The sequence below is a fragment of the Chiloscyllium plagiosum genome, chromosome 7, assembly GCF_004010195.1.
Source record: "Chiloscyllium plagiosum isolate BGI_BamShark_2017 chromosome 7, ASM401019v2, whole genome shotgun sequence".
Classification (NCBI taxonomy): Eukaryota; Metazoa; Chordata; class Chondrichthyes; order Orectolobiformes; family Hemiscylliidae; genus Chiloscyllium; species Chiloscyllium plagiosum.
The window spans coordinates 26234633-26250175 of NC_057716.1; the positions used below are offsets into that span (position 1 = coordinate 26234633).

Below are 15543 nucleotides of genomic sequence, written 5' to 3' on the forward strand. Positions count from 1 at the left end.
CTGTCTATGAAGGATGATTGAAATCTGGGTGGGTTAAAGGACAGAATTAAAGGAAGTCAGAATTCTCAGAGATTCATCCAATCAGGTGCAATTTTAGAAGGACTGTGCAAAGCTCTTCATTCTGAAAGTTTGACTGAGATTGGTGACGTACACTGTCTTGCTGTCCTGGCCCTGCATTCTCTCTCCCTCTCCTCCGCAATCACTATCAGACACCATTATTTGGATTAATCATTGTAGCTTTTGATCCAGTTGCTGTGTTTTGTGACCAACTTCTGAGTTTTGCACTCCATCGGGGAAGATGCCTCTCCAATGCTTATTACTCCGCTGGATGCACCTTAATTAGGTAGGCAGTGGTGAGATGATACAGTCAGTTGGAATATTATGCTCTCACCTCTGCAGCCTGTGTTTCAATAGTGTAACAGTAATTAGATCAAAATCTCTGCACTCTTCTGACTCCTGTGTAACATATGAGATAGGTTTAGTCTTGATTAAAATCTAGGTGGCAGAGGTGAAAACACAATGTTCAAACTGATTATCGTGTTAGCACCTCTGTGAATGCATCATTTCCCCAGTAAATGAAGGACGAGTCCAGATCGTGCGCACAAATCCAGGAGCGGTCCTTGATGCCAGGAAATGCTTTCTATTTTGGATTTTTAGCAGGTCAAAGTGCAGATCATCTTTTTTGAGGTGGCATCATGGAGCAGCAGAGGTCTTGTCTAAAGTAAAGTTGATTGGCTAAGTCCCCTTTCAGGCACATCTGAAGACCCCATTGCTATAAGTAACTAGAATTCATTTGAACTCGCTGTTTACATTACATAACCATCCACCACTGAGGATTTGTGCTAGAATTATTTTGCTACAGAGTGGAAGCAAAAAGTAATATTGGTAAATTGGTGTACATCCTGTTGTATATCCTGTCTTATTATATTTTCAACTCTTTGGCTTTAATTGTATTTTCTCATCCTTCCTTTCAAATCCCTTCAAAATCACAGTCCTCCTGATCTCTGTAACATCTCACAGCTCTGAAAGTCTCCATGACATATGCTCTTGTACATCCGTTATTTTAGTTGCTCCATCACTGGAGGTTGTACTTTGTGACCTAGGCCCAAAACTCAAAAGTTCTTTGCCTACCCCCTTCCTGCATCTCTATCTCTCACACCGTCTTTAAGATGCTGTTGAAAAATCTGTTTTTTTGACCAAGCATTTGGTCATCTGCAGTATCTCCTACAGTACCTACTGTAAAAGTGTGTTGGGACATTATATACACTTTTTTAAAAGCAGTATAAACACAAGGTAGTTTTCTGGTAATGCTTGTCACTATTCACCAGTATTTAAAAATCCAGTTATCTGGTGACCAACCTGAGGTTATTGGCAGCTATTAGGGGAAATCATTTTTAGTGTTTTTGAAAGTAAGCACATCAGCCCGACTTGTATTTAAAGTTATAGTTTTATGAGTATTCTTGCAGTAGATGCTGGAATCGATTTGGATCTCTGTCTTTACTCTTGAATGTTTTTCTTCTTCCAAATGCACAAATACTGTTTTGTGTAGATCAGTGCTCAACAGTTTATCTTTGCAATTAGTATCTGCAAATCAAGTTTGGCTCTCCGCCAGTCAGAAAAGCATTTGCGTTCTCTATTTTTATCCCTGGCGGCTATCTTTTAAAACCAGCAAAACTGTCAATAACTTCCAATAAACTCCTCTTTATAAAATCCTGCTGTGTATACGCTTTCATTTGACAGGGAACACTAAGGCTGCAGTCTTCATTATTGTACCAGTGATGTAATTGATTTTCACCCTGAATTATCTTCTTTCTTTTGTGAGTAGAAGCCTTCTTACTACTGATCCCTTTGGAAGCATTCAGGCAATGGGAAAAGCCATGCTATGATTTATCTAGAACTGTGTTTGACATGTGTATAAACTGCTAAGCTACCTTTTTCTACTGTTCATGAGTAGATGTGTTTGTTGAAAATGAGGAGCAGATGATTTTCTTTTGATAATGCTGTGATTGACTAGAGAAAGCATAGGGAGTACAGACTTGACTACAATCAGAATCTCATTCAGGCTCATATAACTGAAATTAATGTCCCTGAGATATATAAAAGGTGGAGAAAGCACCTCCTGTCTGTCCATTGACTGTTCTTTGACTGTTCATCAAAGGTTCCGGAGACCAAATATATTCATTATTTCCCGTGCAATGTTTCCCAGCTGTTGGGATGTTCATGCGCTGTCATTCTTGAGTAGCTATAGTTTAATATTGGAGGGGTCAAAACCTGTCACAGGGACTCTGTACTTCTCACCTTCGATTTTTGATTCGGGATGAAGAAAAAAAATTCTCGGCCTCAAAGCATTCTTAAATGCTTTTCAATCAATTAAATACTTTTGCAAGTGTTTTCTGTTACACTGGAAACAAGGCAAGGAACTTGCTAACAGCCAGCAACACCAAACAGCAATACAGTAAAGACTAGATTACCTCTTCTAGTGATGTTTAAGGATAAATATTAGCCAGGGCATTGAAGGTAATGCAACTGTTCTGTACGTAGTACTTTGGGATCTTTCATGCTCACTTGAAGGGCTGAACTGGCCTGGGTTCAATATTTTACACAAAAGACAGCCCACTGACAGAACAGTACTCCTTCTGTGCTGCACTGAAATGTCAGTCTTGTTTATGTGCACAACCTGAACTGTGCAACCAAATCTATGTTCTCAGTATATTTTGAAAAACAGCAGGTCAAGACTCTACCCATGAAGTCCCTTAAAGTTCTGACAGCTGACTGTAGATCTCGTGAAAGTTCTGCATTCATCCAATGTATTTATTTTGTTTCAGAAGGGGGAGCAGAACTGTAATCTAGCAGGAGATGATAAAAAGGAGTACCTGACCTATGAGATTCCCCTCAATGACTCGGGATCTGCTGGACTGGGCATTAGTCTAAAAGGAAATAAGTCCAAAGACACTGGGGCTGACCTTGGCATATTCATCAAGGCTATTCTTCATGGAGGGGCAGCTTTCAAGGTAACTCTTTTGGAGAGAACTGAATTATGGCGAAGAAGAGAGATTGTAGAAATTGTGCTAATGTGCTTTTAAGGAATAGAAAGTATCAATTGCAGAACATTTCCTCATGAGTTTCTAATGGTAGAGGGAGACCATTAGAGGATCTGTCAGACTTTGAGTCATAGAGCTTGTAAGCTGGTGGCTGAGAGATAAATGGGAGGGGGTTGGGGCTGGGGGGAAGGTAGCTGAGGGTGCAATAGGTAGGTTAAGGTGGGGATAATGGTGATAGGCTGGAGAGAAGGGTGGAATGGATAGGTGGGAATGAAGGTGGACAGGTCAAGAGGGCAGTGCCGAGTTGAAAGGTTGGATCTGAGATAAGGTGGAGGAGGGGAAATGAGCAAACTGGTGAAATCCACATTAATCCCGTGTGGCTGGAGGGACAGGCATAGCTGGGGCCCATGCGGGTGCCTGTGGCTACCCCTTTGGTCTGGAGGAAATGGGGAGAATTCAAAGGAGAAATCATTGTTTAGCCTAACAAATGAGACAGTCAGTGGAAGGGTACTGGTGGAGACGCCATGAGAGGAAGAAGTGGAGGGCTTGGAGGCCTTCGTCATGGCAGATAGAGGTGTGTAGGGATTGGATGCCCATGGTGAAGATGAGGCTTTGGGGGCCGGGGAAATGAAAGTCATGGAGGAGGTGGAGGGCGTGGGTGGTGTCCTGAATGTATTTGTCTAAACCCTACTTATTCATGTACCCATCTAGATGCCTTTTAAATGTTGTAATTGTACCAGCCTCCACCACTTCCTCTGACAGCTCATTCCATGCATGCACCACCCTCTGTGTGAAAACATTGCCCCTTAGATTCCTTTTAAATCTTTCCCCTTTCATCTTAAACCTTAAACTCCTCTATCCTGGGGAAAAAGGCTGTGGCTATTCAGCCTATCCATGCTGCTCATGATTTTATAAATTTCTGTAAAGTCACGCCTCAGTCTCTGATGGTCCAAGGAAAATAACCCCATCCTATTCAGCCTCTCTCTATTGCTCAAGTCCTCCAGCCCCGACAACGTCCTTGTAAATCTTTTCTGAACCCTTTCAAGTTTAACGACATCTTTCCTATTGCAGGGAGACCAGAATTGAATGCAGTGTTACAAAAGTGGCCTAACCAATGTCCTGTACCGTCTCAACATGATATGCAACTCAACTCGATGCACTGACTAATAAAGCCAAGTATACCAAACATCTCCTTCACTAACTACCCTGTCAACCTGTGATTCTACTTTCAAGGAACTATGAACCTGCACCCCAAGGTCTCCTTGTTCTGCAACACTTCATATTTATCTAAATTAAATCTATCTGCCACTCCTCAGCCCATCTGATCAAGGTTCCGTTATATTCTGAGATAACCTTCTTTGCTGTCCATTTTACCATCAATTTTGGCATGATCTGCAAACTTACTTATCTTACCTCCTATATTCACATCCAAATCACTCACATAAATGACGAAAAAAAACAGAGTGACTGTGAACAGTCCAGCAGTCTTCCCTCTGAGCTCTGGAGCCTCTCCCAATCCACAGTCCTCCAAACTCCATGTTCTTACAATTTTGACCTCCAGGCAGTTTCAGTTTCCCTTACCTTATTGTTAGAGTGGCTGTGTCATCTGCTGTCGCGGTCCTGAGCATTGGGACTTTCTTCCACCAAAACTATGCCCTTCTTTTAAGAGAGCTCTTAAAATCCACCTCCTCCAGCCTAACTCAGTTCGGTGTGAGATTTATTTGCTGATAAAGTGAGAGGCATTGGGATGGTTTGTTACATAAAAGATGTCATACAATTTTTTTTTTTAAAATGTTGTTCATTGGAAAGAAATACTTGTGCAGTGCATTCTTAAGCTTATAGGGTTTCGGCTGGGCTGCACAGCAGAGGGGAAAACAGCCAAACTCTAGCCACCCAACGCCTGGAGGGAGAACACCTCGTCTTTTGTCTTGGGACCCTGCACCCACACGGGATCAATATAGATTTCACCAGTTTCTTCATTTCCTCTCTCCCCGTCATATTCCAGATGCAACCCTCCAACTTGGCACCGCCCTCTTGACCTGTCCTACCCGTCCACCTTCCTTCCCACCTATCCACTCCATCCTCCTTTCTGACCTAAACCCGTCACACCCCACCTCCATTTGCCTTTTGCTTTCCCGGCTACCTTCCCCCCACATCCGCAACCCCCTCCAATTTATCTCTCTCAGCCTCCTTGGGCCACCCCCTTATTCCTGATGAAGAGCTTATGCTTGAAATGTCGGAGCACTCCTGCTCCTCGGATGCTGTCTAACCAGCTGTGCTTTTCCCGCACCATAATTTTCGTCTCTGATCTCCAGCATCTGCAGTCCTCACTTTCTCCATAGCATGAACCATCCTTAGACTTTGTTTAACCAGGGGCGCACCTTTGGGGACACCAATACTGTCAACACAATTTTGACACATTGGTGATCAGATTTCACCATGAGAAACAGTGGTGGTCTTCTCTTCAGCCGGTGCAAGTAGTGTCATCAAAAAACATGATACTTTCATTCTGGAGTCTTCGTCTCAAATACAGCCCCAGATGCTTTCTTTCATCTGGCATGTTCTTGAATACAATGAGTTGCTATAGTCTCAACCCAGGTTAAATTAAGAACAGTTCCCTAGCTTTTAGAAGAATGCAAGGTGATCTCATTCAATCAGGCATATGTTTTAGATGATTGATGGGCAAACGTGTCAAATCCTGATGACAATGACTGCTTTGCTTTCTCAGCTATTGAGAGACGTAGCCTTCCTTCATCTGGTCTGACACTGAGGACATGTCAGACTGCACTTTATTTGCCATCTCTTTCCCAAACTTACTGCCATAAAGAGCTCCCAAAGTCATCACTTGAGGTATCCTCAAAATGCACTATGCTGATCCACAGAGAAACCTTTGCATCAACTCGACCCTAGATTGTAGAGTGAAGCCTTCAGAGTCATAGAGTGTGGAAACAGGCCCATCAGTCTAACTCTTCCAATCTGACCAGATTTCCCAAACTAAAAGCAGTCCTGTTTGTCTGCTTTGGCCTTTATCCCTCTAAACCTTACCTATTCATGTACCTGTCCAAATGTCTTTCAAATTGGCAAAAAGCAGGGCTGCATGGGAGAACTTACAATCAAAACTTCTGTATATTTGAGACTAGCACTTATTTCATGAAATCATTATGATGCACAAGAATTATGAAGGAAGTCCTGGCGAGCTGTGAGGTTACATTTTGGTGGCTCGTCAGACAGACAACAAGGAATGTCAAAATCCAACTTTGACTCCAAGCTACTGGTCACTGTCGCAATATCTCCAGATGAAATATTATGAGCTTGTCCAAAAACTCTCCAGCACAAAATTTAACTTGCAGTACATCACGATGAACCATTCCCAACCTCCATCGCCCTACTTTTGCAACCAGTGTTTCAGCTGCACAGGTCCGATCTGTGGACTTCCTTCCTGAACTCTGCATCTCAATTTCATTCTTTAATGCAGCAAATAAAAACCTATCTATTTGACCAACCCTAATATCTATACTTTTATATCCTTATGTGTCTGCTTATCAAATTTTGTTTTATAGTGCTCCTATTACATTCCTTTGGGAATTGTACTGCATTAAGAACACAACGTAAATAAGTGTTGTAATTGAATAGAGCTGGAAGTTGAAGAACAATATTAATGTTAATGGATTTGGTGTACTTTTTTATGCAACTTGCAGGATGGGCGTCTACAAGTGAATGATCAGCTGATCGCAGTGAATGGTGAACAGCTGCTGGAGAAATCTAACCATGAGGCCTTGGAAACATTACGGCGATCCATGTCAATGGAGGGAAACATCCGAGGAATGATTCAGGTGATGGTGGCCAGGAGGATGGATAGACACCAAGAGGTAAGCTCCTGAGCTAGATGTACACAGTTCATTTCCTGCTAGAAGATGAGAAGCTGTGTGGCCTTCTCCACAGCTGGTGCAAATATTGTCATCAAAAAACATGTTACTTTCATCCTGGAGTCTTGGTCCCAAATACAGCCCCAGTTGCTTTCTTTCATTTGGCATGTTCTTGAATACAATGAGTTCCAATAGTCTCAGCCGAGATTAAATTAAGATCAGTTCCCTGATGTTTAGAAGAATGAAAGGTGATCTCATTCAATCAGGCATATGTTTTAAATGGATTGACAGGTAAATGTGGGAGCAATGTATCTTGGTATGGGGTCGTGGTCCGGTGGGGAGCAGGAGGTGAGGTTCAACAAAGTATCAGAATAAGGGACAGTCCATTTGGAATCTTTTCACTCATAAGATGGTGACTCTTTGAATTTTCTACCTAAAACAGCTGCAAAAGCTTAGTATGAGTTTATTCGATAATGAGATCAATAGATTTTTACATGCTAAAATCATTGAGGGATAGTTTAGAAGAATAGAAGCACAAAATGAGAGCAGCTGTTGACCACTCAGCCCTTTGAGCTTCTGCGCTATCCAACATGACTACAACTGATCAGCAACTCAGTATCCTGTTCCTGCTTCCTCCCTATACTCTTTGATCTCTTTAGCCTAAGAACTGTATCTGACTCTTCCTCGAAAACATTCAATGTTTTGGTCTTGACTGCTTTGAATGTTAAAGAATTTCACCTGCTCACCACATTTCTCTTCATCCCAGTCCAAACTGGCCTACCCTGCATCCTTAAACTGTGGTGTTTAGTTCTGTAGAAGAGTCATACTAGACTTGAAATGTTAATTCTGTTTCTCTCTCTTCACATGTTGCCAGACCTGTTGAGTACTCCAGTACTCTCTGTGCTTGTTTTAAATTTCCACCATTGCTTTTACTCAAGTGATTTCATTACTATTATTTCTAATTCATTAGAGAGAGAAATTTGGTAAAAGGAGGATTTCTAATTTTAAGGTAGCCTTTACCAACACAAATATTCATTAGGTTTCGTTTTCACACGAGTATCTCATGAAGTTTAAACATTTTTATTGAACAGTGCTTAAGGGAAGAATACTTTGATATATTTAAGGTTTCATGAGAATGATACACTGTTGAATGTGGAATCTTTGGCTAACGTCGAGTGAAGAACGAATGAAGTTCCACAGTCATACTGAATGTTTGTCTCTTTTTTTTAGTTGATTGCATAGTTTCCAATGTTGGATGGTGTTGGGCTCTTGTGATTTCCTGGACTTATTCCTGAGAGTGAAAAATAACTTCTAATTTTTTACTTAGCTTTTAAATAACCATTGTAAACGTTTTCATTAGAATTTGCCAGTGCAGTGTTTGAAATTGTCAGACTGCTGTTCATGTGTCTGCCCTGTTGTCTCTAGACCATGACCATAAATTACAATTGGCCAACTCAAGTTAATACACCGCATGTATTCCATATTTCACGCATCTGAACAGACTTAAGTCTCTTAAACCTCAGGAATTCTAAAAGCACTTTGCAATCAAGAAAGTACTTTTGAAACATAGTCACTATTGAGATATAAGTAACATGGTACCCCACTTGGGCGCAACCAGTGGTTAAGTGCGGCTGAAAGAGTCATTTGGTACAGGCGAGAGTGAGAGTCGCCCAGAAAAGCAAACCTCATTGTGAAAGACGGTTCTAAGACTGCAGTCTTATCAGTCTGAGGAAAACATTAACAAATGTCAGGAGGTAAGTATCACTTTGGATTGATTCTGCTAATTGAATGTCCTTTTTAACTTCATTCATGGGATGTGGGAATTTATTGTCCATCCCTAATTGCCCAGAGGGCAGTTATGAGTCGGTCACATTGCTGTGGGTCTGGAGTCATATGTAGGCCAGATCAGGTAAGGATGGCAGATTTCTGTCCCTAAAGAAAATTAACGAACCAGACGGATTTTTTGACAATCAGCAGCAGTTTCAGGTCACCATTACACTTTTAATTCCAGATTATTATGTAACGGACAGTATGAAATGTCATAGAGTCATAGAGATGTACATCAAGGAAATAGACACTTCGGTCCAACTTGTCCATGCCAACAAGATATCCCAACCCAATCTAGTCCCACCTGCCAGCACCCGGCCATATCCCTCCAAATGTTTCCTATTCATATACCCATCCAGATGCCTTTTAAATGTTGCAATTGTACTAGCCTCCACCACTTCCTCTGGCAGCCCATTCTACACACGCACCACCCTCTGTGTGAAAAGGTTGCCACTTAGGTCTCTTTTATATCTTTCCTCTCTCACCCTAAACCTGTGCCCTCTAATTCTGTACTCCCACACACCAGGGAAAAGACTTTGTGTATTTACCCTATTCATGCTCCTCATGATTTTATAAACCTCCTATAGGGTCACTCCTCAGCCTCCGACGCTCCAAGGAAAACAGCCCCAGCCTATTCAACCTCTCCGTATAACTCAAACCCTCCAACCCTGGCAACATCCTTGTAAATCCTTGTAAATCCTTTCAAGTTTCACAACATTCTTCCAATAGGAAGGAGACCAGAATTGCATGCAGTGTTCCAATAGTGGCCTAACCAATGTCCTGTACAACCATATATGACCATCCAACTCCTGTACTCAATTCTCTGACCAATAAAGAAAAGCATACCAAACGCCTTCTTCACTATTCTAACTACCTGTGACTCTACTTTCGAGGAGTTATGAACCTGCGCTCCAAGGTCTCTTTGTTCAGCAACACTACTTAGGACCTTACCAAGTGTACAAGGTCTGCTAAGATTTCCTTTCCGAAAATTCAGACCTTGCATTTATCTAAATTAAACTCCATCTGCTGCTACTCAGCTCATTTGCCCATCTGATCAAAGGCCTGTTGTAATCTTAGGGAACCTTCTTCACTGTCCACTACACCTCCAATTTTGGTGTCATCTGCAAACTTACTACTTATACCTTTCTTGCTCAAATCCAAATCATTTATATAAATGATGAAAAATGGTGGACCCATCACCAATCCTTGTGGCACTCCACTGGTCACAGGCCTCCAGTCTGAAAAACAACCCTCCACTACCACCTTCTGTCTTCTACCTTTGAGCCAATTCTGTATCCAAATGGCTAGTTCTCCCTGTATTCCATGGGACCTAACCTTGCTAACCAGTCTTCCATGGGGAACCTTGTCGAACGCCTTACTGAAGTCTATACAGATCATGTCTACTACTCTGCCCTCATTAATCATCTTTGTTACTTCTTTAAAAACCTGAATCAAGTTTGTGAGACATGATTTCCCATGCACAAAGCCATGTTGACTATCCCTTATCAATCCTTGCCTTTCCAATTACATGTACATCGTGTCCCTCAGGATTTCCTCCAATAACCTGCCCACCACCAACGTCAGGCTCACTGGTCTACAGTTCCCTGGCTTGTCCTTACCACCTTTCCTAAACAGTGGCACCACATTAACCAACCTCCAGTCTTTCAGCAAATCACCTGTGACTATTAATGATACTATGGTACAGTACTGGTGGGGACAGGTCTGTCACTGTATAACACTGAGGTACAGTACTGGTGGTATCAACAGGATTAAAAGTGTGTGTATTCCATTCGAGGGTTTGAGCTGCACATTTACAACAAGTGCAGTTAGTCGTGCTTTACATCTGAAAATGTGAAATCTTAATGTGTCACTCTTATAATGATTAGCTGGACGTTCAAACATCTTTTTAAAATTTATCCATCTCCATGGGCATGTAATAATTTTAACATTGCATTACCTAATTTTCTTCCAAATACATTCAGAATTCTCCGTGCTAGTTGATAACCCCTAGGCTCTGTGTCCTTCCACGGAAACTTGAACCAGAATTCTAATTGCAGAGACTATTCTTCCTGTTCAAATAGAATTTTAAAGTCTGGGCCACATCTGCCTGTGGACACCTGTGCCCTTTCATTTATTATGTGTTCTGCAAGAAGAAATGATTGTAAAAGTATTTTTTTTTTGTTCAGTGATGTGTTTTTATAATCGATGGTAGTTTAGTCAAATGGCGGTCATAGCAGGGGAACAAGCTGCAACCTTTTGCAGTTGCGTCACAACCTCTGTCTGTAAAGCTTACACCATTAAACAATCTTTTATGGTTTTATTGGTTTAGACAGTAATGCACAGGGCAGTGACTGATCTGTTCTACAAGCCAGATACTTTAATTAGGGCGAGTACCGATTTGCCGCTATCGTATTGATTCATGTAATTTATCAGAGAATGATGAGGAATTTTAAGTGAGTATGCTCTTGCTTGGCTCTGCACATTTCCATTCTCCCATTGGACAGCATTTTAATTTAGTAATAGTTTGCCTTAATGGAATAAAAGCCTTTGGAAAAGATGTTCTAACTTGTTCAGTGTTCTTATTTAGTACCCACATTTCAGTTTTTTCTCCCTCTTAGTGTAATGAGCCCTCTGTCTCCCAGTAAATGGGGAATTACAAATTGGACAAGCGAAATGCTCATTGTTCCAGATTGCTTGAAAGTATCTGAATACCACTTAAAGGAGTAATATTTTAATTTGGAAATGCTGACATTAGAATGAAACAAAAATAACTTACATTTATATATAGTTCCTTGCATGGCCTTGTTGGGACAATCCTTTGCACTTTCTAGAGTTAATGAAGTCCTACAGATGTGTACTGTCCAAGATGTTTTGTTCCAGCTGCAACATTAAACTGAGGCCACACCTGCCCTTTCAGGTAGAAGATATGATTGCAAAATTCAGATAAGAGCATTTGTCAGTGAATTGGCTGCCGTGTTTCCTACATTACACTTGCAAAAGAATTCATCGGTTTTAACGTTCCTGCACATTTTGTATAAGTGCAAGTTCTTTCTTTCTCTGCATGCTGCCGCCCATTCTCCACTGTCTATGTGCTTTAAAAGTCTCTTACGTGCATCTTGCCTCTATCAACTCTCAGTTGCTTGCTATTCCTGTATTTATTTACTGCCATTAGTTTTTTATACTCCCAATGTGTTAAATGTAAATCTTTGTTTTTCCTTTTAATACCTTGTTTTTCTCTCTTCCTTTAAAATTGAGCACTAAACCTATGGAAGGGAATGGTTTAAATGGTTAAAGCCTAAAACAGGAACCCATCCACTCAGGTTTAAATGGAGAGGTGGGTGGGCGGGCGCTTTGGGGCTGGGAGTTAGTGTGAACAAAGGGCTCAGGTTATTAATTTGCTCAAAGGAGGAAGATTGGCTACTCCAAAATTTGATTGAGGCAAAGTGCCTTTATTTTAACAGTGACCACAATCGGACAGGTTTCATTTGGGAAACCCAGCAGGTAAAAAGAGGGAAGTAATACTGCATTCATAAAATGTGTGCATTTCTTTGATCTAGGGAGCAGGAGTGTTCCCTCTGACCCACAAGCTGAGCAGTAAATTCCATTGATAAACCTCTCCCAACCCTCAGAACTTATTTGCCATCCATTCAGTCCTTGCAGTTGGATCCATCCCCAGCCACTGCCTTCTCTCCAACATAGATGTTTGTCTTTGTGACCCACGATCAGACCACATTCAGCACCACTGCTCCCTCTCCCGCCCTTGACTGGGCCTATCTACTCTCAGCTCAGCATGGCTGCATACTTAAACTGCAGGATTTCCTACCTTGCAGGTCTCCAGTCTGTCAAACATATAGAATAAAGGTAATGGACATTCAGGTGACCTAATCTCAGAACAGCACCTCACCAGCCTGCTTCTTTCCCCCCACTTGTTAATATTTAACTGCATCTCCTTGGCCATGATTCTGAACACCACTCTTATCCTCTTTTCTTCAGCAACCAATTTATCCACACATTTCCATGAATTGTAGTGTAACGAGATGTACTATAATGGGTAGAATCAGGGATTTGGGGAGGGAGATGTAGTATGAGGCATTAAGTCTAACTGTTATATTCGTTAATGAGACAGAAGACATCAATATGGGAAGTAATGACATGTCACATGACCTTGCTCTCTCTTGCAGTCCTCATGGCAAAGTGAAACAAAGTGTAGGTGTTCCCAAATAAAAGTTCCTTATTTCTGTCTACTTTTTCAATTGTTCCGATTTCATTAATGTCAAGTCATTATTCCTTCACTACAAGAAGTCCAATAAAGCTTTCCCTCAGACGCTGATTACAATCTTGTCCCTAGTTACTTATTCTTAGACTACATCTCTCTCCAAGTTTCTGATGCTGCCTATTATGTTACATCTTAATACCTGAAACATCATGGGACATTAGGTTTTTTTACATGACGAGACGGAAAACAAGCTGTTTAACAAATACTTTAATTGTGCACATTGAATAATAGATCCCATTTCTAAAAGATTATCCTGGCACATATGTTGTCTGCTTCTGCAGCCATTTACCTGTAAGAAAACAAAACTGCACAGTACAGACAGTCTGCACATATTACTAAAACCAATAAGTTTTAAAAGCTCTTTGAATAGTAATTCAAATGGAAATGCATTTTGTGGACAGCAGATCATTGCTTAAGGAAGTATTGGCTGGCTGGCTGACTGACATTTAGATCATTCTTAAATTAGCACAAACAATTGTCCCATTACATATATCACAGCAATAACAACGTGCGGATATGTAGCATCTTCAATATTATTAGATGCCACCTGGGGCTTCACAGGATAAGAATCAGTTAAATAATTTGTACTGAGCCATGAAAGGATATATTGGGATAAGTGTCTAAAAGCTTGGTTAAAGGGATTAACTTAATGGAGGTCTTAAAAGGAGAGGGAGGTTTAGGCAGGGAATCCTAGAGTATAGGTCATAGGCTGTCAGGATAGCACTGCTCTGAAGTAACAACAAGATGTTAGATTTGTTGATGCGGGTGCTTCTAGCCTTGAAACCGTCCACTGTTTCCTTGGGAAAATTTGAAACTTGGAATGCCATCTTTTTATTATTGTTGGATTTTTTCCTTCTATTTTCCCTTTTGATTTCTATTGTTTTGACATCTGCCTGCTTCTGTCAACTCTGTGCAGAAAAATCCCTTTGCTGTTCTGGTGATTAAACAACTGAAGGCTTCACAGTGTTGGATTTCCTCTGCAGCTTTGAAAAATGTGTCCTTGACTTCTCTATCGAGCAAAAAAAAATTGTCAAGTTTTAAGCAATGAATGTAATGAAGTAGAGGTGAAAGAATGCAATGCACCATTGAGCCGGATTCTTAAGAATAAGATGAAAAATGGGATACACTTGTTCATTTCTTGTGCAGACGTAGTTAATGTAGTCATAAAGTGAGGTAATAAGCAACTTCTGATGGATTCATTGGAATTGCCTATCATCATAGACTGCAGTAAGTCTTTATGACAAGCAACCTGCAATAGCTTTTCTTAAAATGTCATTTCAATTCACACAAATCTGCAAATTCATTCATGGGCATTCAAAGCCAGATTTAACACTGCAAATGGGAGGTATTGGTCCTCTTGGAAATCAGTTAAAATAGCACCACCACTGCTATACTTTTCAAGGGACTATAAATGTAGCCATTTGGCATCTGCAAACCTGACTTTAACCTGTTGAGAATTCTATGCCATAACAAGAATTTCTGCTCCATCATCTTTTCTATCCGCAATAAGAAACTGAAGAATGTTCCTTGTGTTAATTCTCCTGTGAAAGTACTGTGAAAGTAGAAGGCCGTTGTCCTTTTGTGAATGTGATGGTGCATCAAGGATTATCAGCGGTTTCTGAGATGGGGGAGTGAAATTTGTGATACATGGTGAAGGTCAGGTGGAGTAATGGGATTTGAATCTGCAAACAGTGGGCAAATCGTAAAATAGTGAATAATAATTGTGGAATGTGATCACTTCAACATTTGGGGTACTGAAAGTGGGATTGGGCTTCATTGGTCACCAGAACCCAGTAGGTTTAATTAGAAGCAATTGCAACCACTGATTGTGATACAGAAAACACCAATTTCTTTTTTTTAAACACTCCATGAACTAAAATAGAATTTGCCCTCGTTAGACATTGTAGAGGAAGAAAAAGAGCACTGTCTTGTCGATACAAGTCCATTTTAAGACTGAACAGGAAAGGACAGCTTTTAAAACAATTTATCATCTCCTGAGTAATATGAAATTTATATTGCTTATCTTATGAGCTCAGAGCAACCTAAAAAGCTTGTCAGGCAATGTACTACTTTTCAAGTGCAATCACTGTTGCCACATAAGAAACATGACAGCAAGTTAGCACGTTGCAAGATCTCACAACTAGTAACAGAATGATAACTAGCTAATCGCTTCTAAAAATTGGTTGAAGGATAAGTTTTGGCTAGAGTTGCAGGGGAAGCATCCCTACTCTTATTTGAATACTGCCGTGATATTTTTGCTGACCTCAGGAGAATCAGTCAAGGCTTTGGTTCGATTTCTTACCTGAAAGATGGGTGAGACAGTGACCTGAAAACCATTTTCTGGATGTGAGCACACTGACAAGCCCAATATTAATTGCCCATCCCTAATTTCCCTTAAGGAAGTGATACTGAGCTAGCTTCTTGAAACATTGCAGTCCCTATGAGATACATACAGCCACAGCGTATTTTGCTGTAATGGTTGACATGCCATTTGAGAGGGTTGTTAACATTTCTGTAAATCTGCAGCGACTTG

General features: G+C 40.8%; 1 protein-coding gene across 5 annotated transcripts in view; it reads left to right on the forward strand.

The window, feature by feature from the left end:
• Positions 1–15543, forward strand: part of LOC122551426 (partitioning defective 3 homolog B-like) — a 979113-nt gene that overhangs the window by 521930 nt on the left and 441640 nt on the right. For 4 of the 5 annotated variants that reach the window (XM_043693310.1, XM_043693308.1, XM_043693312.1 and 1 more), the window contains exons 11-12: positions 2826–3011; positions 6740–6910. In XM_043693310.1, the coding sequence (XP_043549245.1) occupies positions 2826–3011; positions 6740–6910 (357 nt within the window). The remainder of the gene's footprint in view (positions 1–2825; positions 3012–6739; positions 6911–15543) is intronic. The other variant, XM_043693311.1, reaches the window with a different exon arrangement.